The following is a 25,530-nucleotide window of genomic DNA, read 5'->3' on the forward strand; positions in this document are numbered from 1 at the left end:
TGAATGGAAAGGGGAAGAGCAAAAAAATCAGGCCTACTTGGTTAAAAAATACCAGGGCATGATGGCTGGTATTTCTAGAAGTTGGTGAAAAAAGAGAAGATGAGTGAGAACTTGTCATTTCCTGAATGACAACACAAACTGTCAAAAGAAAATCACAAGACGGAGAGATGTGTCTGTACTTAAAACTGTGTCTCTCTATGCTTTTACAGACTAGACTTGGACTCCAGTCATCTGGTAAATAAGATTCCTTTAACATTATATTTTTTTTAAACATATTTTAAATAAAATATTTATTGATTCCCTATTAATTTTGTTATGAGAAATGTTGTAACACTTGTTTTTACACTATTCAAAAGACCATAGGCCCACAAGAATCTTTGCTTCAATTGGAGACAGTGTGAGTTTACCATGTGGTACATCCTACATCAATTCCTGCTCCTCTGTTACCTGGAGTATAGTGAAAGATGGGTTTCCTAACCAATTAGAACTATCAGGCAAGGTGAAAGCGGATGGTCCAAACTCAGGAAGAGCCAGTCGACTGAAAGTGGGACATGACTGCTCTCTACATATTCAACCTCTTGAAATAGATGATGGAAGACTTTACACCTGTGAAGATGGGGATACCAGTTCAAGTGTTTCTCTTCAGCTTCTCAACAGTATGTTACCATTTATGATCAACCTAAATTGTCCGTCTTTATACACACTATTTCTGAGTGAGTGTTGTCACCATTATTTACATTTTTTTTTACCAGTTACTCTGGCAACAGACACCAATACAGCACCAGAGATGGATATCAAGCTCCAATGTTACCTGAATATATTCTCAGGCCTTGTCCCACAATGCAACCAAAGTGAAATAAAGCTGAATTGGCTGAATGAGGCCAATACAGTGCTACAGGGAGAGAGATTTCAAACCGAACGTTCATCTGCTTGCCTCTCTACGCTGACCATCCGAGGTGTCAGGAAGACAGACCATCACAGGAAGTGGCGGTGTCAACTGATTGAAGGAGAGGTTGTGAAGACGTCCCTCAGCTATACCACAGAAATTACAGGTACGTTTGGAACTATGTATTATTGCATCATATTTGCATTAACACAGTAGTATATTGCAACCAAATTCCCCTCCTTCCTCTCTCTCTCTCTCTCCCTCTCTCTCTCTTTCAGGAGGTATAGAGGAAGTGTTTGTCGCAGTGGGTGAGTCAGTATCACTTCCCTGTGCCACCCACTCCTCTCTCGAGGTGGGCAGCAGATTCCAGTGGACTCTGGGTCAAAGGTCACTGTCCAGTCTGTCTCGGTCAGGCGATGTCTCAGCTGGAACTCAGGGTCACCTTCCTGCATCTCACATCAGCCAAGACGGGTCTTTGGTCATCAACAATGTGAAAACACTGCATTCTGGGCTCTACAACTGCTCGCAACAGAACAGAATCTTACTACACACTCTGGATGGTGAGTGTCAATGGGTTGTACCATTGAGACATGAATAAGTGCCTTACACTATGTATAAACTTAGTAAATTAGGGTAACAGGACAAAGTACATCACTGCTTTGTCCTGATATCAGGTAGATCTTCTTGTTGTTCTACTCAGTATCTGCAGAGCATGCTACCACAGACGGAAACAATCTCACCCTGACCTGCTCACTCACCTGTGTGGAAGATTGTGGAGACTTCAATTTATCCTGGATTCACAGTGGCCAAGATGGGTTGCAGAGTGGCCCTATAGGACAAAACAACACCCTCATCTCCAAACTCTTCCTCCCTGACCGCCAGGGCACAGAGAAGATAGCCTGCGCCGTGCTCAGAGAGGGGGTTGAAATGGCTGTAAAGGAGTGGACCATCCAGAGAGGTAAGACTTTTGAAAGTAGTTTGGAACAATGCATAGCCATGATCTGTGTTGAGGCTGTATTCTTTCATTACTGTGATGTTGTGATAAGATATTGAGTTGTAATACAGTATCTGTGACTTTATACGTCTTTGCAAATAGGTCGTGTTCTACCTGCAGTGGGATGGTCAGTCCTTCTGCTACTGCTGCTCTGTGCTGTTGGAGGGGGCATGTATTGGAAGAGGCAGGGCAAGGGAAGTGCTGCTCGTACGTATTTGTTCACTGGTTAGATTGTGTGTGTTACAAAACTGCAATTTGGATGTTGCATCCTTGATGAAAGCTACAGTAATGAACAGCAGTGAAAAAGAAAGCCATATCATCGGAATTAAATTCATGTGAAATAAAGCTGACATTTGTCCCTCTTTGCCTATAGAAGGAGAAGAACAGCAGACAACTGTTGCAATGGTAAGGATTCAATAAAACACAACTATGTAATTCACTAACAAGTGAAGCCCAATTGAGTATGCCTACAACGTCACATCAAATTTGACTAAATGTCTTCTAACCCTTTCACCATGTTGGTGAACTAAATTCAACTGGTTTTACACATTCCTTCTTTTCTTCGCAGACTCATCTCTATGACGAGATTCAAGATCAACCAATTCAACCTTCCGGAGTAACCAACAACAGTTTCTATGATCTTCTGCAGGCTGGGAACTGAGTGTAATGTCATGTCCTCTATCTTTAGGCTGTTAGTTGAGTTTTAAATCTAATTTGACTACTTTGTACTTGGCATTGTTTTGTGGTTTGGATTTCCCTTGATATTTTGGAACATTATACGTGTCACCATGACATCAAGTCTATGCAGGTTGTTTTTTATGGTGGAAATAAATTCATAAAAAGAAAATAACCTCTACAGAATATCACCAGTTACCACAGTTAAAAACCCCGACATAAGTTGGTTACAGGAACACATTCAGTATGACTCCTCAGTGTGGGGAGTTGATGGCTAAGTCATCCCACCTCCTGTCTTGAACATCACTCTGCTGACTTTCACATCCCACATGAAACCTGGTAGCTTCTCTTCAGCAGTGTAAAACTCTGTAGATGTATGGGACTGAGACAAGACACATCCCACATGAAACCTGGTAGCTTCTCTTCAGCAGTGTAAAACTCTGTAGATGTATGGGACTGAGACAAGACACATAACACATGAGAGTGAACAGATAAGTGTGTTTATTTAATACAGGATGGCAGTGTGTGAGCATTAGCAATACAAGTAAAAACCCCAGAACAGCATGTCTCTCTGTCTGGAACAGCTCCCAACTACACATCATTTGGTGTAGAAAAGCGTCAGCAAAAGTTGTTCCACCATGGGGTCACAAATAAAGGAATATGTCCAATCAAATCAAGCTAAATACAATTGGTCACCTCATCCATTTGATGATTTCACAACTAAGATTGTTATTGTGTAATACTATGTAGGCTATACCAGGGGTTGAAAGATAAGATTGTTATTGTGTAATACTATGTAGGCTATACCAGGGGTTGAAAGATAAGAGTGTTATTGTGTAATACTATGTAGGCTATACCAGGGGTTGAAAGATAAGATTGTTATTGTGTAATACTATGGAGGCTATACCAGGGGTTGAAAGATAAGATTGTTATTGTGTAATACTATGGAGGCTATACCAGGGGTTGAAAGATAAGAGTGTTATTGTGTAATACTATGTAGGCTATACCAGGGGTTGAAAGATAAGATTGTTATTGTGTAATACTATGTAGGCTATACCAGGGGTTGAAAGATAAGATTGTTATTGTGTAATACTATGTAGGCTATACCAGGGGTTGAAAGATAAGATTGTTATTGTGTAATACTATGTAGGCTATACCAGGGGTTGAAAGATAAGAGTGTTATTGTGTAATACTATGGAGGCTATACCAGGGGTTGAAAGATAAGTGGGTGAATATCATAAAAAAGCATTTACAGATGTTTTGTGAAGGGTTCGGTAAGACATGGTGTGTTGATTGAAAGATGATTATTCTTTTCACTGGCATTGAACTGAAATAAATAAAAAGAAATACAATGTAATGAGATGTTAATTGTTTACAGATCTGAAGGTGTTAGAAACATTGTAACCTGGACTCAGACAGTGACCAGAACCTAGATTCAATCCAGATCGCAAAAGATCCGCATTTTAGCATTTTTGATGTTTAAAGGTTATTTCCGATTGAGCTGACATATGCATTTTACCGTGAGTGCTATCTCCGCGTACCAGGAAGCATTGCCTTTAAAATGCCAATTGTGCTATAACGCGGATCTACTGTGGTCCGGATTGAATCGAGGCCCAGGTTAGATCTACTGTGGTCCGGATTGAATCGAGGCCCAGGTTAGATCTACTGTGGTCCGGATTGAATCGAGGCCCAGGTTTTAAAAAAATGTACAAAAATATTGTGGAAAAAACTCACAAGTGTGTAGGTTGTCCTTCTGGTCAAAATCTGCAAGTGAATACAGACAATTGGGTCCCGTTGCTGTGAAACAAATAGATGAAGACGTTATTTAGGTGGACCAGGAGCCCTATGAGCACATTCAGGATGAGACATAATCAACAGGCTTACCTGGGTCTTGTACATCTTCATAAGCATTCCAGTCAGACTCATCTCCATCTGAGAAAGAGAGAGAGGCAGATTCACAATACAATAATACTGTGTGTTTCAAAACATTTAGCCTTATTTTACCAGGTCAATATAAACCAGAGTAGTGTCCGTACATACCTGAGTGTCTGCGGCGCCTGAGGCAAATGATCAATCCCAGCGTAAGAGCCATTATGACAATCACACACATGGATGAAGCCACTATAGTAGCCGTTCCAACTGTAGCCGTCGCAACTCTTTCTGGACTCCCCCTGGAGGTAACTGCTGAGTAGAGCATCAATATAATATGATGACAGTCATTCATGGTCTCATTTGATTGAACTGAGTGTAAAGCCTGTCGTGTGTCTCTTGTCCTCTAAACCCAGTGGTGATAAATATGTCCACAAATATATTCAGTAGATTTGTTATTTTAAATAAATAAAAGACACAAATAAGATAAAAACATTGTACACCTACCAGGGTCTGTTAGCTCAGTTGTGGTGAAAGTCCGAACAACCAGGTTCTCCTCCTGTTCTGATTCAATGGTAGAAAATTATCATTATAGAACATCAAATTGCCAATGCAATGGTTGACAAATATAGATACAGTGCATTCGGAGATTATTCAGACCCCTTGTCGTTTTCCACATTTTGTTACGTTACAGCCTTATTCTAAAATGTATCAAATTGTTTTTTCCCCCTCATCAATCTACACACAAGTTGTCCCATTAGGACAAAGCAAAAAACATTTTTTAGAAATGTTTGCAAATTCATTAAAAAAAAAAAAAACTGAAACATCACATTTACATCAGTATTCAGACGCTTTACTCTGAATAGGTGGAAGCACCTTTGGCAGCAACTACAGCCTTGAGTCTTTGGTATGGCGCAACAAGCTTGGCACACCTGTATTTGGGGAGTTTCTCCCATTCTTCTCTGCAAATCCTCTCAAGCTGTCAGGTTGGATGGGGAGCGTAGCTGCACAGCTATTTTCAGGTCTCTCCAGAGATGTTCGATCTGGTTCAAGACCGGGCTCTGGCTGTGCCACTCAAGGACATTCTGAGACTTGTCCCAAAGCCACTCCTGTGTTCTATTGGCTGTGTGCTTAGGGTCGTTGTCCTGTTGGAAGGTGAATCTTCACCCCAGTCTGAGGTCCTGAGCGCTCTGGAGCAGGCTTTCAACAAGGATCTCCCTGTACTTTGCTCTGTTCATCTTTCCCTCGATCCTGACTAGTCTCCCAGTCCCTGCCGCTGAAAAATATCCCCACAGAATGATGCTGCCATCCCCACAGAGGAACTCTGGAGATCTTTCAAAGTGACCATAGGGTTCTTGGTCACCTGAAGAGGAAGGTGGCCCAGCGGTCCTTCGTGGACATACAGTCATAGCTTGTTTTCCCAGAGTCTTCAACAGATTTTGCAGTTCCGACTTAACAGTTGTTTTGAACTCACTAAAGTCAGATTTTGCAGTTCCGAGTTAACAGTTGTTTTGAGCACGGCACAAATCATGCTTCATTGACAGCATGGCCAATGTTGAACGTTTATAATTTTAAACTAGGCAAAGAGACCATTAATATTAGACTTGGCACCCCACAGCCACTCCACTGAATAGCAGGATAATGATTGTTTTCCAATGCTTGCAGTTAACCACTGATTCTTTCCAAACCACTCATTGTTGAATTTGCGATTTCCAACTTGTTGTGTAATGTTTATTTCCAATGGCCGATGAGTACTGATATGTTTTATCTATAATTTCCCTTCATTATTTTTCTTCATATGACAAGGATTAAAATGAATGACTGGTAGCCACTGCGGACTTTATATAGACAGGTGTGTGCTTTCCAAATCATGTCCAATCAATTTAATTTACCACTGGGGACTTTATATAGACAGGTGTGTGCTTTCCACATCATGTCCAATCAATTTAATTTACCACTGGGGACTTTATATAGACAGGTGTGTGCTTTCCAAATCATGTACAATCAATTTAATTTACCACTGGGGACTTTATATAGACAGGTGTGTGCTTTCCACATCATGTCCAATCAATTTAATTTACCACTGGGGACTTTATATAGACAGGTGTGTGCTTTCCACATCATGTCCAATCAATTTAATTTACCACTGGGGACTTTATATAGACAGGTGTGTGCTTTCCACATCATGTACAATCAATTTAATTTACCACTGGGGACTTTATATAGACAGGTGTGTGCTTTCCACATCATGTACAATCAATTTAATTTACCACAGGTGGACTGCAATCAAGTTGTAGAAACATCTCAAGGATGATCAATGAAAACAGGATACACCTGAGCTCAATTTCGGGTCTCATAGCAAAGAGTCTGAATACTTATGTAAATAATCTATTTATGTTTATGTTTTTTATTATACATTTGCAAAAAATTCTAAAAACCTGTTTTCGCTTTGTCATTATGGGGAATTGTATGTAGATTGATGAGGAAACAAAACAATTTGATCAATTTTAGAATAAGGCTGTAATGTAACAAAATGTGGGAAAAGTCAAGGGGTCTGAATACTTTCCGAATGCACTGTATATTCTGAATAAGAATGTACTAGCACATACTCACCTTTAACCTGCAGCTTGACCTCAAAGCAGCGTTCATTTTGTCCCATCTGCAACCTACATCTGTACCATTGGCTGTGACTGTACTCCACCATGGAGAGAGCCAAAGATGCATCTCCTGAACTGAGATTCCCTCCAAAGCTCACCCTTTTTCCTAGGAATGTTTGGTTGGAGATATCTGTAGGGTATTGAAGTATTTGGATCTCACTGTCTCCCTTGATCTCTGCCCAGGCCACTGATGATATTTGAGTATTTCCTGTTGTCATGTTCAACAGGCAAGGCAGGGTAGCTATCCCGTTGGGTGCTGCCATAACTGAATGTAGAATTTTGCATTCTTTGGAGGAGAGGAGAGGCTTACTCAAACAAGGTTTACTCTATTTTTATTTGACACTTACATAGAAATAAATGGAATATATAATTTTACCTTTCACTTTTAGAGTGATGTTTTTCACATGAACACAACTCCATCCCAACCAGACATTGCAACTATAAAGCCCTTCGTCAGATTTCCTTACATCTCTTAGAGACAGGGACAGGTTTCCAGCCACCACAACATCCGCTCCCGACTCGAAAGCCACACGTTCTGATTTATGGGCCACAGATGGATTATCAGGCCACACCAAGATGTCCTCAGGTTTAGGTGAAAGTTTTGTCCATTTCACTCTGGTTGCTTTGTGGATTGATGTGAAACAGGGGAGGACAGCTACCTCTTCCTGAGTAGCTGTGATGAATTGTGGCGCATCTACATGAGAACAAGACTCAGCACCTGGGAAATTATGGGAAAAAAATAGATCAAATTAGCATATTAACTTTTTAAATATGCATACTGCTCTAAAAATGACTTTCAGACAATTAAATCAAGTGCAATTTAATCAAAAATGACTACTCACCAGCAAACTGTGTTCTGATGATCAACAGAAGTATTGATAACCCGTGTGACTGAAACAGTGCCATTATCCATGTGAGAGTGTGAAGTTCCTTATCAAGTTAGTCTCTCATCTCAGAGTCCAATCTCAGTTCTCCAAGGCCTAGTTTCTATATGGGTCATGAATACACATTTGCGGGGAAACATTTATTGACTTCTCACATAAAAAGAATGTTGTTTTGAAGATGATATGCTTAACAGTGCCATCTAGTGTCAAGGACTGAGAACAAGTTATTTGCTTAAAATAATATACATATATTTAAACAGACAAGCCAGTTAAGAACAAATTCTTATTTACAATGACGGACTCACAATCACTGCCAGATGTGATACAACCTGGATTCGAACCAGGGACTGTAGTGACGCCTCATTCACTGAGATGCAATGCCTTAGACCCTGCGCCACTCAGGAGCCCTGTAATTTTCACATTTATCCAATTAGTTCTACAATACTTAGCCTAACCGTACTGTTACATGTTACATCCCGAGTGGCGCAGTGGTCTAAGACAGTGCAAGAGGCATCACTGCAGTATCTGGCTCAAATCCAGGCTGCATCACATCCGGCTGCACACAATTGGCCGAGGTAGGCCGTCATTGTAAATAGGAATTTGTTCTTAACTGACTTGCCTAGTTAAGTAAAAATAATTATATGCATTCCTTCCTTGTACCTAAATCTATACGGTAGCCTAGTGGTTGGACTAGTAACTGAAAGGTTGCAAGTTCAAATCGCCGAGCTGACAAGGTCTGTCGTTCTGCCCCTGAACAGGCAGTTAACCCACTGTTCCGAGGCCGTCATTGAAAATAAGAATTTGTTCTGGCCAGCCCTAATAACCTGGTTTCTTCCTAGGTTTTGGCCTTTCTAGGGAGTTTTTCCTAGCCATCATGCTTCTACACCTGCATTGCTTGCTGTTTGGGATTTTAGGCTGGGTTTCTGTACAGCACTTTGAGATATCAGCTGATGTAAGAAGGGCCATATAAATACATTGGATTTGATGACTTGCCTAGTTAAATAAATAAAAAAAGACATGAAAAGTGATTGCATGTTTTGCTGAAAGAACTTGAATAGTTAAAAAAACATATGTAGACAATAATGTAGTGTGCAGTGTTTATGTGGTAGCCTAGTCTAGCATATGTCAAATGCAAACCCCTTAGTTCATTGTCCCCTCCATAGACTCTCTTTGTTCTCTGTCTGTTCCGTCGGCTGTGAGTGGATGTGAGAGGGGAACTTAGCAAATGACCACACTCTAACTTTAACTCCCCACACTTCCTCTTCTGTCACAAAATACAGATACATACTTTACACTTTCAGTGTTCATGACACAACGCTCAGCCACCCCTGGTCCCTTTGACTACTCTATGATCCACCAAATAACAGCAGATTGACATGGACAAACATTTGCAAGGTAAGTTTCTGTGTTATATGTCTCATCTCACGCTGTCAGTCCGTCTGTCTGTCGATATGCACTCCACAGATTTTTATAAACAATTGATTAAAGAAATAAAGTGTTTTAGCTAAATCAATCAATGAAATCAAATCTGTTATCTTTAGTTAGATCCTGTGAATGTGTGAGGGTTGTGTGGATAGATCACCAATAAGGAAGTGAGTGGTAACACGATTTCTGAGTTGATCCTCATATCATTTCAGGAGGGAAAGCATTTGGATTCCTCAAGTCTCAGCAGGATGTGAAACTGAACTCCATCAATGAGGTCTGTTGTTCATCTGCCTATAAATGTTATCATGGTAGTATTATCTAGCTATAGTATTATTAGCATCTTATTATCTACGTACACTATCCAGTGGCGATTTTAGCATGTAAATCTTGGTAGAGGAAAATAAAATTGTGGGATGCATGCCAGCAAAGCCAATACACAACACTAAACAATACATTAATTGCACAATATCACAGCTACACTTGGCTATCAGCTGAGCCTTGTCTGGCAGCGAAACAGTACATTCAGCCTCATTTACTGCCTTTAAAAAAATATCTATGTATGGCTGACTTGCTTTAACAAATGTGGTTTCTACTGTCAATTGAGATGTACAAACTATGGCATAAAGGGGCGCCGAGCGGATAAGAGGCCGTCCGTAATTTTGATTAAGACATTAATGAGTGAGCTAGGATGGATGTAGTCGATATAAATATTTGTTCAGCACTTTTTAATTGTACAGTGACAGAAATCAGAACATGGGCCGTTCTTACAGTGCTCTCCATGTACACCAAGTCAGAACCGTAGGATAAAAAAAGAGGCATAAATGTAATCGATGATAACATTTATCAAAAACAGGTTATAGGCTACATGTGCACCACCAAGTCAGAACAGTAGGCAAAATGTTTTAAATTATTAGGGTGAGGTACATGGGCTACTAAGATCTTACTACATAACATACACTCAGTATTACTTTCTTAGCTACAGTATACATATCTCCCTGGCACATAATTTTTTCAGCAGCATACAAGACATTTTTGGACTCACCTTGTTGTGCTGTGCTCACCTGAACAGGAATGTGGCCCAGCGGTCCTTTGTGGACATATTTTGTTATCAAACTTTGTCATCAAAGTCTGGCATTCTCTGAATTTATGGTTCTTTCAAGACAACTGGGAACTTGGGAAAATCATGATGACAACAGTGATCTTCAGGTCGTAGCTCTAGAAAGAGAGCCGAGTTCCCGATTTACAATTCTGAGTTGGATGAAAGTTCAAAACGTATTTTCCCAGTCGTAGCTTGTTTTTCCCAATTTCCCAGTTGTTTTGAACTCACCAAAGTTTTGCAGTTCCAAGTTAACAGTTGTTTTGAGCGCGGCACGATGATTTATTTGACAATGATTGGTTTGGAATGCTTGCAGTTAGCCACTGATTCCTTCCAAAACACTCATTGTTGAATTTGCGATCCCCAACTTGTTGTGTAATGTTTATGTCCAATGGCCGATGAGTACTGATACATTTTATCTATAATTTCTCTTCATTATTTCTCTTCACAAGACAAGGATTAAAAAGGATTTGCCAGTAGATTGCCGACTTGATTCATGACGATGACTGCTAGCTAAGATTTTGAAAGTACGATGTTGACATGATCAGTCCAATCAAAGCTACTGTAGATATAACGTGATTTGACGTCATGTTATATGTGGCCAATGACCGTGAGCCTACTTGGATGGGCACTTCTAATGTAACTCTATGGCAGCACCCAAGGGGCTTGAATTTTCGAGCTTTACCCTTAGACTTGGCCGTGACGTAGTGTACCCATGAGTGACAGAACACTGAGCCAATCATGCTCACCACCACAGAAATCACTGAACTAGGCTGAAACACCTGCATTTTGGAGCTGCCTTGCTCAAGAAAACAAAAAGAAGACCATGTTTGTATGCGACTTTAAATTATATATATATTTTTTTACATTGTTTGCAAACTGATATGTGACACGTATTAATGCCAAAATAACATAACATGCGAAACAGGCGAGCCCCCCAATTTTTTTTGGTGCTAAAAATGTGGGTCTCAAAACAGGTGGGGCGCAGCTCCAAATCATGTCCAATCAATTTAATTTACCACAGGCGGACTCCAATCAAGTTGTAGAAACATCTCAAGGATGATCAATGGAAACAGGACACACCTGAGCTCAATTTAGAGTCTCATAGCAAAGGTTCTGAATACTTAAGTAAATAATGTATTTCTGTTTTGTTTTTTTTGCAAACATTTCTAAAAACCTGTTTTCACTTTGTCATTACGGGGAACAAATTGATCAATTCTTGGATGGGTACATCTAATGTAACTCTATGGCAGCACCCAAGTGGCTTGAATTTACTAGCTCTACCTTTAGACTTGGCGGTAATGTAGTGTCCCCATGAGTAACAGAACACTGAACTAATCATGGTGCAACGCTTCGTATTTTCTGCTGGCTTGTCCAACCACCACAGAAAGCACTGAGATAGGCTGAAACATCTACATTTTGGAGATGCCTTACTCAAGAAAACAAAAAAGAGACCATGTTTATTGACTCCATGATGTATCTTATATATCTATACACTTCTGCGAGCAGGCCTTTCTAATCGACCTGGCCGGGGTATCCTGGAAGGACATTGACCTCATCCCATCAGTCGAGGATGCCTGGTCGTTCTTTAAAAGTAATTTCCTCACCATCTTAAATAAGTATGCACCTTTCAAAAAATGTAGAACTAAGAACGGATATAGCCCCTGGTTCACTCCAGATCTGACTGTCCTTGACCAGCACAAAAACATCCTGTGGCGTACTGCACTAGCATCGAATAGTCCCCTTGATATGCAACTTTTCAGGAAAGTCAGGAACCAATACACAAAGTCAGTCAGGAAAGCAAAGGCCAGCTTCTTCAGGCAGAAATTTGCATCCTGTAGCTCTAACTCCAAAAAGTTTTGGGACCCTGTAAAGTCCATGGAGAACAAGAGCACCTCCTCCCAGCTGCCCAATGCACTGAGGCTAGGTAGCAATGTCACCACCGATAAATCCATGATAATCGAAAATTTCAATAAGCATTTCTTTACGGCTGGCCATGCTTTCCTCCTGGCTACCCCATCCCCGCCAACAGCTCCGCCCACCCCACGCAGTTACTTGCCTGAGCCTCCCCAGCTTCTCCTTCACCCAAATCCAGATCGCAGATGTTCTGAAAGAGCTGCAAAACCTGGACCCGTACAAATCAGCTGGGCGAGACAATCTGGACCCTCTATTTCTAAAACTATCTGCCGCCACTGTTGCAAGCCCTATTACCAGTCTGTTCAACCTCTCTTTCGTATCGTCCGAGATCCCTAAAGATTGGAAAGCTGCCGCGGTCATCCCCCTCTTCAAAGGGGGTGACACTCTAGACCCAAACTGATATAGACCTATATCCATCCTGCCCTGCCTCTCTAAAGTCTTTGAAAGCCAAGTTAATAAACAGTCACTGACCATTTTGAATCCCACCTTCTCAGCTGTGCAATCCGGTTTCCGAGCTGGTCACTGGTGCACCTCAACCACGCTCAAGGTACTAAACGATATCATAACCGCCATCGATAAAAGACAACACTGTGCAGCCGTCTTCATCGACCTGGCCAAGGCTCGACTCTGTCAATCACCATATTCTTATTGGCACACTCAATAGCCTTGGTTTCTCAAATGACTGCCTCGCCTGGTTCAAATGGGAGGGCCTGTTGTCCGGACCTCTGGCAGTCTCTATGGGGGTACAACAGGGTTCAAATCTCTGGCCGACTCTTTTCTCTGTATATATCAATGATGTCGCTCTTGCTGCGAGTGAGTCCCTGATCCACCTCTACGCAGACGACACCATTCTGTATACATCTGGCCCTTTTTCGGACACTGTGTTAACAAACCTCCAAACAAGCTTCAATGCAATACAACACTCCTTCCGTGGCCTCCAACTGCTCTTAAACGCTAGTAAAAACCAAATGCATGCTTTTCAACCGTTCGCTGCCCACACCCGCCCGCCCGACTAGCATCACTACTCTGGACGGTTCTGACCTAGAATATGTGGACAACTTCAAATACCTAGGTGTCTGGCTAGACTGTAATCTCTCCTTCCAGACTCATATTAAACATCTCCAATCCAAAGTCAAATCTAGAATCGGCTTTCTATTTTGCAACAAAACCTCCTTCACACACGCTGCCAAACTTACCCTAGTAAAACTGACTATCCTACCGATCCTCGACTTCGGCGATGTCATCTACAAAATAGCTTCCCATATACTACTCAGCAAACTGGATGCAGTCTATCACAGTGCCATCCGTTTTGTCACCAAAGCCCCTGCGACCTGTATGCTCTAGTCGGCTGGCCCTCGCTACATATTCGTCGCCAGACCCACTGGCTCCAGGTCATCTACAAGTCTCTGCTAGGTAAAGCTCTGCCTTATCTCAGCTCACTGATCATGATAACAACACCCACCCATAGCACGCGCTCCAGCAGGTATATCTCACTGGTCATCCCCAAAGCCAACACCTCCTTTAGCCGCCTTTCCTTCTAGTTTTCTGCTGCCAGTAATTGGAACGAATTGCAAAAATCGCTGAAGTTGGAGACTTATATTTCCTTCACTAACTTTAAACATCAGCTATCTGAGCAGCTAACAGATCGCTGCAGCTGTACATAGTCTGTAAATAGCCCACCCAATCTACCTACAGTACCTCATCCCCATATTGTGTTTATTTACTTTTGTGCTCTTCTGCACACCAGTATCTCTACTTGCACATCATCATCGTTCTTTTTTTCTATTGTGTTGTTGACTGTACGCTTGTTTATTCCATGTGTAACTCTGTGTTGTTGTTTGTGTCGCACTGCTTTGCTTTTTCTTGGCCAGGTCGCAGTTGTAAATTAGAACTTGTTCTCAACTGGCCTACCTGGTTAAATAAAGGTGTTCTCAACTGGCCTACCTGGTTAAGTAAAAGTGAAATAAATCAAATAAATAAATAAATATATTTTTTCATTGTTTGCAAACTGATATGTGACGCATACTAATGCCAAAGTAACATGCAAAACATGTTTGTTTTTTTGCTAAAAATGTGTGGCTGAATGACAGGTCACCACTGACACAATCTAATCTCAATGTCTGCCTTGTGGGATTCTATTCCTAAGGTTTTTCTCACAGATCCTAAATATGCAGAGGAGGAGGACCTCAGCTCAAAACTGGAAATGTTTAAAAGTGAGATTTCAAGTCTTTTAACTGCACATTGATCAGACAGTTATGTTTCCTTATTGAATGAATCAACAATAAAATAATAATTGTAATGTGTTCTATATTGTTTTACAGACAAATACATGGAATTTGATCTCAATGACCAAGGAGACATTGGTAAAATTGCCTTCTTTTTTTATGACAATCCTGATGAATAACAAGATTAGGCTAATCATGAGGACAACATAGTTCACATGGATGGCTCAATCTTTGTCACAGCCTCTCTCTCTCTCTCTCTGTCACGCTCTGACCTTTAATATCTCTGTTTTCTTTATATTTTGGTTAGGTCAGGGTGTGATGAGGGTGGGTATGCTAGTTTTTGTATTGTCTAGGGTTTTTGTATGTCTAGGGGTTTCGTAGGTCTAGGTATTTATATGTCTATGGTGGCCTGATATGGTTCCCAATCAGAGGCAGCTGTTTATCGTTGTCTCTGATTGGGGATCATATTTAGGTAGCCATTTTCCATTTTGTGTTTGTGGGTTCTTATTCTATGTTTAGTTGCCTGTCTGCACTAGACGTATTAGCTCCACGGTTTGTTCAGTGTTCATTCTTATATTGTTAAAGAATGTATGCATACCACGCTGCGCCTTGGTCTCATTCATATGATGAACGTGACACTCTCTCTCTATGTCACAGACATGATGGGGCTGAAGCGCATGTTGGAGAAGCTGGGTGTGGCAAAGACTCACTTGGAGCTGAAAAAGATGATGTCAGATGTGGTTGGCGGTGCTGCACGAGACACGTTCTGTTACACAGACTTTCTCAATATGATGCTAGGGAAGAGGAATTCCATACTCCGACTGTAAGTTAGAAGGAAACTGACACTACATTAATGAAGGCATTACATTTGACCTGAAATGAAACTTCTGAATACGATTCTGAACTTTTGTAATCCACTGTATTTCCTTTAAGGCTATATGTCTTTTTGCTACATGACTTGTGTAATAATTTGTTATTTTATTTTTCTCTGCTGAAGGATCTTGATGTTTGAGGAGAAAGGGAAAGACCAGGAGCCCAAAGAGAGTGGACCACCGCAACGCAAGACTTTTTCAGATCTGCCCTGAAGGCAATTACGTTATGGATCCAATCTGTTCATATAAAAACTGAATGTCAAATGAACTGGGTTATACAGGTTTCATTGTAAGGAATAAAGAAAGGTTTGATTGATCCATAGGCTTGTCCATTTGTTGGTGAAAAACGTGTGTGCAGCTGCAGAACCTCATATCAAGCTCTTGATCGAATATACTTAAAGTATATTAATTGTCAGCATTTCTGATAAACTGATAGAATCCCATAACAGATTTGAGTGTTAGTGTAATGGTGAAAAACATCACTCAAAGTGAAAGGTAATCAAAGTGAAAAGTAAAATGATATATTCCATTCCTTTCTATGTAAGTGTCGAATAAAAATAGAGTAAACCTTGTTTGACTAAGCCTCTCCTCCAAAGAATGCAAAATTCTACATTCAGTTATGGCAGCACACAACGGGATAGCTACCCTGCCTTGCCTGTTGAACATGACAACAGGAAATCCTCAAATATCATCAGTGACCTGGGCAGAGATCAAGGGAGACAGTGAGATCCAAATACGTCAATAACCTACAGATATCTCCAACCAAACATTCCTAGGAAAAAGGGTGAGCTTTGGAGGGAATCTCAGTTCAGGAGATGCATCTTTGGCTCTTTCCATGGTGGAGTACAGTCACAGCCAATGGTACAGATGTAGGTTGCAGATGGGACAAAATGAACGCTGCTTTGAGGTCAAGCTACAGGTTAAAGGTGAGTATGTGCTAGTTCAGTTGTGGCCAAAAGTTTTGAGAACGACACATTAATTTTCCCAAAGTCTGCTGCCTCAGTTTGTATGATGGCAATTTGCATATACTCCAGAATGTTATGAAGAGTGATCAGATGAATTGCAATTAATTGCAAAGTCCCTCTTTGCCATGCAAATGAACTGAATCCCCCCAAAAACATTTCCTCTGCATTTTAGCCCTGCTACAAAAGGACCAGCTGACATCATGTCAGTGATTCTCTCGTTAACACAGGTGTGAGTGTTGACGAGGACAAGGCTGGAGATCACTCTGTCATGCTAATTGAGTTCAAATAACAGACTGGAAGCTTCAAAAGGAGGGTGGTGCTTGGAATCATTGTTCTTCCTCTGTCAACCATGGTTACTTCCAAAGACGTGCCGTCATCATTGCTTTGCACAAAAAAAGGGCTTCACAGGCAAGGATATTGCTGCCAGTAAGATTTCACTTAAATCAACCATTAATCGGATCATCATCAAGAACTTCAAGGTGAGCAGTTCAAGGAGAGCGGTTCAATTGTTGTGAAGAAGGCTTCAGGGCGCCCGAGAAAGTCCAGCAAGCGCCAGGACCGCCTTCTAAAGTTGATTCAGCTGCGCGATCGGGGCACCACCAGCACAGAGCTTGCTCAGGAATGGCAGCAGGCAGGTGTGAGTGCATCTGCACGCACAGTGAGGCAAAGAATTTTGGAGGATAGCCTGGGGTCAAGAATGGCAGCAAAGAAGCCACTTCTCTCCAAGAAAAACATCAGGGACCAACTGATATAGGACTGGGGTAAAGTAATTTTCTCTGATGAATCCCGTTTCCGATTGTTTGGGGCATCCGGAAAAAAGCTTGTCCGGAGAAGACAAGGTGAGTGCTACCATCAGTCCTGTGTGATGCCAACAGTAAAGCATCCTGAGACCATTCATGTGTGGGGTTGCTTCTCAGCCAAGAGAGTGGGCTCACTCACAATTTTGCAACCATGAATAAAGAATGGTACCAACACATCCTCCGAGAGCAACTTCTCCCAACCATCCAGGAACAGTTTGGTGATGAACAATGCTCTTTCCAGCATGATGGAGCACCTTGCCATAAGGCAAAAGTGATAACTAAGTGGCTCGGGGAACAAAACATTGATATTTTGGGTCCATGGCCAGGAAACTACCTAGACCTTAATCCCATTGAGAATTGTGGTCAATCCTCAAGAGGCAGGTGGACAAACAAAAACCCACAAATTCTGACAAACTCCAAGCATTGATTATGCAAGAATAGGATGCCATCAGTCAGGATGTTAATTGACAGCATGCCAGGGTGGATTGCAGAGGTCTTGAAAGAGAATGGTCAATAGTACAAATATTGACTCTTTGCATCAACTTCATGTAATTCTCAATAAAAGCTTTTAACACTTATGAAATGCTTGTAATTATACTTCAGTATTCCATAGTAACATCTGAGAAAAATATCTAAAGACACTGAAGCAGCAAACTTTGTGGAAATTAATATTTGTGTCATTCTCAAAACTTTTGGCCACGACTGTACATTCTTATTCAGAAATGGAAGTGAATGAGGTCGAAGTATCAGAGGTGGTAGGTGTGGTGAAGTTCTCGAAGCCCGAGGCTGGCACTGAGGGTCAAGATAAAGATGAGTCTGTGACAGTAGCAGTGGCGTTTTGGAAAAAGTGGACCGGTGCCATTGGCTGATCCATTAGTTGTTTCAGGATGGGTGAAAACAGAGTTGGGTACTGTGGAATCGATGACGGTAACCTAGTAGTACAGTAGTCTTGTGATAATTATTTGTGTTTCTGCTGGTCAGAGGGAGAAGGCACTCTGCGTTAAATGAATGGGGGCAAGAAATGTGAATCGTGTCGCTCTCAAGAATAGGGCGTCATTGAAAGGAGTGATTACTGAGGTAGCAGTATTTTTAAAAGTTAACCAACTGAAGGGGAAGATTCCCGGTGTTTGTGATGCTCGTCGTTTGGTGCGATGCAGACAGCGTGGCAAGAGTGGTGAAACAGAAGAATCATTGTCTGCTCTTTTGAGTTTTGATATTGAGAATTTGCCCGACAAAGTGATGTTAGGATATACAGTGCCTTGCGAAAGTATTCGGCCCCCTTGAACTTTGCGACCTTTTGCCACATTTCAGGCTTCAAACATAAAGATATAAAACTGTATTTTTTTGTGAAGAATCAACAAGTGGGACACAATCATGAAGTGGAACAACATTTATTGGATATTTCAAACTTTTTTAACAAATCAAAAACTGAAATATTGGGCGTGCAAAATTATTCAGCCCCTTTACTTTCAGTGCAGCAAACTCTCTCCAGAAGTTCAGTGAGGATCTCTGAATGATCCAATGTTGACCTAAATGACTAATGATGATAAATACAATCCACCTGTGTGTAATCAAGTCTCCGTATAAATGCACCTGCACTGTGAAAGTCTCAGAGGTCCGTTAAAAGCGCAGAGAGCATCATGAAGAACAAGGAACACACCAGGCAGGTCCGAGATACTGTTGTGAAGAAGTTTAAAGCCGGATTTGGATACAAAAAGATTTCCCAAGCTTTAAACATCCCAAGGAGCACTGTGCAAGCGATAATATTGAAATGGAAGGAGTATCAGACCACTGCAAATCTACCAAGACCTGGCCGTCCCTCTAAACTTTCAGCTCATACAAGGAGAAGACTGATCAGAGATGCAGCCAAGAGGCCCATGATCACTCTGGATGAACTGCAGAGATCTACAGCTGAGGTGGGAGACTCTGTCCATAGGACAACAATCAGTCGTATATTGCACAAATCTGGCCTTTATGGAAGAGTGGCAAGAAGAAAGCCATTTCTTAAAGATATCCATAAAAAGTGTTGTTTAAAGTTTGCCACAAGCCACCTGGGAGACACACCAAACATGTGGAAGAAGGTGCTCTGGTCAGATGAAACCAAAATTGAACTTTTTGGCAACAATGCAAAACGTTATGTTTGGCGTAAAAGCAACACAGCTGAACACACCATCCCCACTGTCAAACATGGTGGTGGCAGCATCATGGTTTGGGCCTGCTTTTCTTCAGCAGGGACAGGGAAGATGGTTAAAATTGATGGGAAGATGGAAGGAGCCAAATACAGGACCATTCTGGAAGAAAACCTGATGGAGTCTGCAAAAGACCTCAAATCAAATCAAATCAAATTTTATTTGTCACATACACATGGTTAGCAGATGTTAATGCGAGTGTAGCGAAATGCTTGTGCTTCTAGTTCCGACAATGCAGTAATAACAAGTAATCTAACTAACAATTCCAAAACTACTGTCTTGTACACAGTGTAAGGGGATAAAGAATATGTACATAAGGATATATGAATGAGTGATGGTACAGAGCAGCATAGGCAAGATACAGTAGATGGTATCGGGTACAGTATGTACAAATGAGATGAGTATGTAAACAAAGTGGCATAGTATAGTATAAAGTGGCTAGTGATACATGTATTACATAAGGATACCGTCGATGATATAGAGTACAGTATATACGTATGCATATGAGATGAATAATGTAGGGTAAGTAACATTTATATAAGGTAGCATTGTTTAAAGTGGCTAGTGATATATTTACATCATTTCCCATCAATTCCCATTATTAAAGTGGCTGGAGTTGAGTCAGTGTCAGTGTGTTGGCAGCAGCCACTCAGTGTTAGTGGTGGCTGTTTAACAGTCTGATGGCCTTGAGATAGAAGCTGTTTTTCAGTCTCTCGGTCCCAGCTTTGATGCACCTGTACTGACCTCGCCTTCTGGATGATAGCGGGGTGAACAGGCAGTGGCTCGGGTGGTTGATGTCCTTGATGATCTTTATGGCCTTCCTGTGACATCGGGTGGTGTAGGTGTCCTGGAGGGCAGGTAGTTTGCCCCCGGTGATGCGTTGTGCAGACCTCACTACCCTCTGGAGAGAATTTCTTCAGCCTCCTGAGGTTGAAGAGGCGCTGCTGCGCCTTCTTCACGATGCTGTCTGTGTGAGTGGACCAATTCAGTTTGTCTGTGATGTGTATGCCGAGGAACTTAAAACTTGCTACCCTCTCCACTACTGTTCCATCGATGTGGATAGGGGGGTGTTCCCTCTGCTGTTTCCTGAAGTCCACAATCATCTCCTTAGTTTTGTTGACGTTGAGTGTGAGGTTGTTTTCCTGACACCACACTCCGAGGGCCCTCACCTCCTCCCTGTAGGCCGTCTCATCGTTGTTGGTAATCAAGCCTACCACTGTTGTGTCGTCCGCAAACTTGATGATTGAGTTGGAGGCGTGCGTGGCCACGCAGTCGTGTGTGAACAGGGAGTACAGGAGAGGGCTCAGAACGCAACCTTGTGGGGCCCCAGTGTTGAGGATCAGCGGGGAGGAGATGTTGTTGCCTACCCTCACCACCTGGGGGCGGCCCGTCAGGAAGTCCAGTACCCAGTTGCACAGGGCGGGGTCGAGACCCAGGGTCTCGAGCTTGATGACGAGCTTGGAGGGTACTATGGTGTTGAATGCCGAGCTGTAGTCGATGAACAGCATTCTCACATAGGTATTCCTCTTGTCCAGATGGGTTAGGGCAGTGTGCAGTGTGGTTGAGATTGCATCGTCTGTGGACCTATTTGGGCGGTAAGCAAATTGGAGTGGGTCTAGGGTGTCAGGTAGGGTGGAGGTGATATGGTCCTTGACTAGTCTCTCAAAGCACTTCATGATGACGGATGTGAGTGCTACGGGGCGGTAGTCATTTAGCTCAGTTACCTTAGCTTTCTTGGGAACAGGAACAATGGTGGCCCTCTTGAAGCATGTGGGAACAGCAGACTGGTATAGGGATTGATTGAATATGTCCGTAAACACACCGGCCAGCTGGTCTGCGCATGCTCTGAGGGCGCGGCTGGGGATGCCATCTGGGCCTGCAGCCTTGCGAGGGTTAACACGTTTAAATGTCTTACTCACCTCGGCTGCAGTGAAGGAGAGACCGCATGTTTTCGTTGCAGGCCGTGTCAGTGGCACTGTATTGTCCTCAAAGCGGGCAAAAAAGTTATTTAGTCTGCCTGGGAGCAAGACATCCTGGTCCGTGACTGGGCTGGGTTTCTTCCTGTAGTCCGTGATTGACTGTAGACCCTGCCACATGCCTCTTGTGTCTGAGCCGTTGAATTGAGATTCTACTTTGTCTCTGTACTGGCGCTTAGCTTGTTTGATAGCCTTGCGGAGGGAATAGCTGCACTGTTTGTATTCGGTCATGTTACCAGACACCTTGCCCTGATTAAAAGCAGTGGTTCGCGCTTTCAGTTTCACACGAATGCTGCCATCAATCCACGGTTTCTGGTTAGGGAATGTTTTAATCGTTGCTATGGGAACGACATCTTCAACGCACGTTCTAATGAACTCGCACACCGAATCAGCGTATTCGTCAATGTTGTTATCTGACGCAATACGAAACATCTCCCAGTCCACGTGATGGAAGCAGTCTTGGAGTGTGGAGTCAGCTTGGTCGGACCAGCGTTGGACAGACCTCAGCGTGGGAGCCTCTTGTTTTAGTTTCTGTCTGTAGGCAGGGATCAACAAAATGGAGTCGTGGTCAGCTTTTCCGAAAGGGGGGCGGGGCAGGGCCTTATATGCGTCGCGGAAGTTAGAGTAACAATGGTCCAAGGTCTTTCCTCCCCTGGTTGCGCAATCGATATGCTGATAAAATTTGGGGAGTCTTGTTTTCAGATTAGCCTTGTTAAAATCCCCAGCTACAATGAATGCAGCCTCCGGATAAATTGTTTCCAGTTTGCAGAGAGTTAAATAAAGTTCGTTCAGAGCCATCGATGTGTCTGCTTGGGGGGGGATATATACGGCTGTGATTATAATCGAAGAGAATTCTCTTGGTAGATAATGCGGTCTACATTTGATTGTGAGGAATTCTAAATCAGGTGAACAGAAGGATTTGAGTTCCTGTATGTTTCTTTCATCGCACCATGTCACGTTAGTCATAAGGCATACGCCCCCGCCCCTCTTTTTACCAGAAATATGTTTTTTCCTGTCTGCGCGATGCGTGGAGAAACCTGTTGGCTGCACCGCTTCGGATAGCGTCTCTCCAGTAAGCCACGTTTCCGTGAAGCAAAGAACGTTACAGTCTCTGATGTCCCTCTGGAATGCTACCCTTGCTCGGATTTCATCAACCTTGTTGTCAAGAGACTGGACATTGGCAAGAAGAATGCTAGGGAGTGGTGCGCGCTGTGCCCGTCTCCGGAGTCTGACCAGAAGACCGCCTCGTTTCCCTCTCTTTCGGAGTCGTTTTTTTGGGTCGCTGCATAGGATCCACTCCGTTGTCCTGTTTGTAAGGCAGAACACAGGATCCGCGTCGCGAAAAACATATTCTTGGTCGTACTGATGGTGAGTTGATGCTGATCTTATATTCAGTAGTTCTTCTCGACTGTATGTAATGAAACCTAAGATGACCTGGGGTACTAATGTAAGAAATAACACGTAAAAAAACAAAAAACTGCATAGTTTCCTAGGAACGCGAAGCGAGGCGGCCATCTCTGTCGGCGCCGGAAGAGCTTCACAAGTTAGTCACCTGGAATGGGACGGAGATTTGTCTTCCAACAAGACAATGATCCAAAACATAAAGCAAAATCTACAATGGAATGGTTCAAAAATAAACATATCCAGGTGTTAGAATGGCCAAGTCAAAGTCCAGACCTGAATCCAATCGAGAATCTGTGGAAACTGTGAAAACTGCTGTTCACAAATGCTCTCCATCCAACCTCACTGAGCTCGAGCTGTTTTGCAAGGAGGAATGGGAAAAAATGTCAGTCTCTCGATGTGCAAAACTGATAGAGACATACCCCAAGCGACTTACAGCTGTAATCGCAGCAAAAGGTGGCGCTACAAAGTATTAACTTAAGGGGGCTGAATAATTTTGCACGCCCAATTTTTCAGTTTTTGATTTGTTAAAAAAGTTTGAAATATCCAATAAATGTCGTTCCACTTCATGATTGTGTCCCACTTGTTGATTCTTCACAAAAAAATACAGTTTTATATCTTTATGTTTGAAGCCTGAAATGTGGCAAAAGGTCGCAAAGTTCAAGGGGGCCGAATACTTTCGCAAGGCACTGTAAAGTAGAACTTTTTAATGTATATAAGCAAAGTGCATATAAATCTAACAATTATCAAACACTATCACTAGCAGGCCTGCTAGTTTCTCAAAGCTCCGCTACAGCTAGCTTCACAGTTGGGTGCACAGTTCGCATATGCCGTGGTAGGTTGTGCGTAGAACCTGCTTTATATGAGATTTTTGGGGGCAAATTCTACACTGTGCTCGAACATTGTCAACATTATTAAAATGCATCCAACTGCTACTGTGCTTCTGACTCATTTTCCAGCTGTTGTATTCACAGCTGTCCTTTATGAGGCATCAAAGCCAAAGGAACTGAGTAACATTAAGAAATGCTATAGATGGAAGGAATGCAGTTTGGAAACCTACCAAAAAACAATTAGGCAACAACAAATTCAATCCCTTTTAGACAATTTCCTGGGTAAAACGTTCCACTGTAATAGTGAAGGTGTAAACTTGGCAGTAGAAAATCTTAACAGTATATAATATCTCTCAGCTTCCCTAATCAAATCTAAAAATCTCAAATAGAAAACCGAAGAAAATGAACAACAATGACAAATGGTTTGATGAAGAATGCAAAAATCTAAGAAAGAAATTGAGAAACCTGTCCACCCAAAAACATAGAGACCCGGAAAACCTAGTCTACGCCTTCACTATGGTGAATCACTAAAACAATACAAAAATACACTACGGAAAAAGAAGGAACAGCACGTCAGAAATCAGCTCAATGTAATTGAGGAATCCATAGACTCGAACCACTTCTGGGAAAATTGGAAAACACCAAACAAACAACAACACGAATAATTATCTATCCAAAATGGAGATGTATGGGTAAACCACTTCTCTAATCTTTTTGGCTCTATAACAAAGAACAACGAGCAAAAACATATATATGATAAAATACAAATCTTAGAATCAACTATTAAAGACTACCAGAACCCACTGGATTCTCCAATTACCTTGAATGAGCTACAGGACAAAATAAAAACCTTCCAACCCAAAAAGGCATGTGGTGTTGATGGTATCCTGAATGAAATTATCAAATAATCAGACAACAAATTCCAATTGGCTATACTAAAACTCTTTAACATCATCATTAGCTCTGGCATCTTCCCCAATATTTGGAACCAAGGACTGATAGCCCCAATCCACAAAAGTGGAGACAAATTTGACCTCAATAGCTACCGTGGGATGTGCGTCAACAGCAACCTTGGGAAGATCCTCTGCATTATCATTAACAGCAGACTCGTACATTTCCTCAATGTACTGAGCAAATGTCAAATTGGCCTTTTACCAAATTACCGTACAACAGACCATGTACTAACCCTGCACACCCTAATTGACTATCAAACAAACCAAAACAAAGGCAAAGTCTTCTCATGCTTTGTTGATTTCAAAAAAGCCTTCGACTCAATTTGGCATGAGGGTCTGCTATACAAATTGATGGAAAGTGGTGTTGGGGGTAAAACATACAACATTATAAAATCCATGTAGACAAACAACAAGTGTGTGGTTAAATTAGGCAAAAAACACACACATTTCTTGCCACAGGGCCGTGGGGTGAGACAGGGATGCAGTTTAAGCCCCACCCTCTTCAACATATATATCAACGAATTGGCGCGGGCACTAGAAAAGTCTGCAGCACCCGGTCTCACCCAACTAGAATCTGAAGTCAAATGTCTACTGTTTGCTGATGATCTGGTGCTTCTGTCACCAACCAATGAGGGCCTACAGCAGCACCTAGATATTCTGCACAGATTCTGCCAGCCCTGACAGTAAATCTCAGTAAGACCAAAATAATGGTGTTCCAAAAAAGGTCGTCACCAGGACCACAAATAAAAATTCCATCTAGACACCGTTGCCCTAGAGCACACAAAAAAACTATACATACCTTGGCCTAAACATCAGCGCCACAGGTAACTTCCACAAAGCAGAGCACAAAGGCATTCTATGCCATCAAAAGGAACATAAATTTCAACATACCAATTATGAACTGGCTAAAAATACT

General features: G+C 42.0%; 3 protein-coding genes across 7 annotated transcripts; 2 read left to right on the top strand and 1 right to left on the bottom strand.

The window, feature by feature from the left end:
• The first annotated feature begins 137 nt into the window (after window positions 1-137).
• On the top strand, window positions 138-3,917 carry LOC110506689. 3 transcript variants are annotated; one of them, XM_021586489.2, is made up of 8 exons: window positions 138-234; window positions 357-656; window positions 753-1,052; window positions 1,165-1,446; window positions 1,587-1,844; window positions 1,983-2,087; window positions 2,254-2,285; window positions 2,449-3,917. In XM_021586489.2, exons 1-8 carry the CDS (start codon window positions 168-170, stop codon window positions 2,539-2,541), a joined length of 1,437 nt encoding a protein of 478 aa, XP_021442164.2. In that variant the 5' UTR covers window positions 138-167; the 3' UTR covers window positions 2,542-3,917. The 3 variants fall into 3 exon arrangements, with proteins under 3 accessions (XP_021442164.2, XP_036821661.1, XP_036821665.1); XM_036965766.1 differs by having other exon boundaries at window positions 139-234; window positions 828-1,052; XM_036965770.1 differs by having other exon boundaries at window positions 151-234; window positions 459-656.
• On the bottom strand, window positions 3,456-8,657 carry LOC110520729. Of its 3 annotated transcripts, none has more exons than XM_036965775.1 (8): window positions 7,924-8,657; window positions 7,458-7,799; window positions 7,038-7,367; window positions 4,932-4,988; window positions 4,596-4,736; window positions 4,440-4,487; window positions 4,290-4,352; window positions 3,456-3,882 (listed from the first exon to the last, which is right to left on the bottom strand). In XM_036965775.1, exons 1-8 carry the CDS (start codon window positions 7,985-7,987, stop codon window positions 3,869-3,871), a joined length of 1,059 nt encoding a protein of 352 aa, XP_036821670.1. In that variant the 5' UTR covers window positions 7,988-8,657; the 3' UTR covers window positions 3,456-3,868. The 3 variants fall into 3 exon arrangements, with proteins under 3 accessions (XP_036821670.1, XP_036821666.1, XP_036821674.1); XM_036965771.1 differs by having other exon boundaries at window positions 4,596-4,739; window positions 7,924-8,655; XM_036965779.1 differs by having other exon boundaries at window positions 4,596-4,739; window positions 7,038-7,211; window positions 7,924-8,653.
• Window positions 8,658-9,224: 567 nt separating this feature from the next.
• On the top strand, window positions 9,225-15,900 carry LOC110506694 (allograft inflammatory factor 1). Its single transcript, XM_021586502.2, has 6 exons — window positions 9,225-9,360; window positions 9,603-9,664; window positions 14,550-14,616; window positions 14,725-14,766; window positions 15,286-15,451; window positions 15,626-15,900. The coding sequence occupies exons 1-6, from the start codon at window positions 9,342-9,344 to the stop codon at window positions 15,711-15,713; spliced, it is 444 nt and encodes a 147-aa protein (XP_021442177.1). The 5' UTR covers window positions 9,225-9,341; the 3' UTR covers window positions 15,714-15,900.
• Window positions 15,901-25,530: the final 9,630 nt, after the last annotated feature.

Source organism: Oncorhynchus mykiss, chromosome 3 (assembly GCF_013265735.2).
Source record: "Oncorhynchus mykiss isolate Arlee chromosome 3, USDA_OmykA_1.1, whole genome shotgun sequence".
Lineage (NCBI taxonomy): Eukaryota > Metazoa > Chordata > Actinopteri > Salmoniformes > Salmonidae > Oncorhynchus > Oncorhynchus mykiss.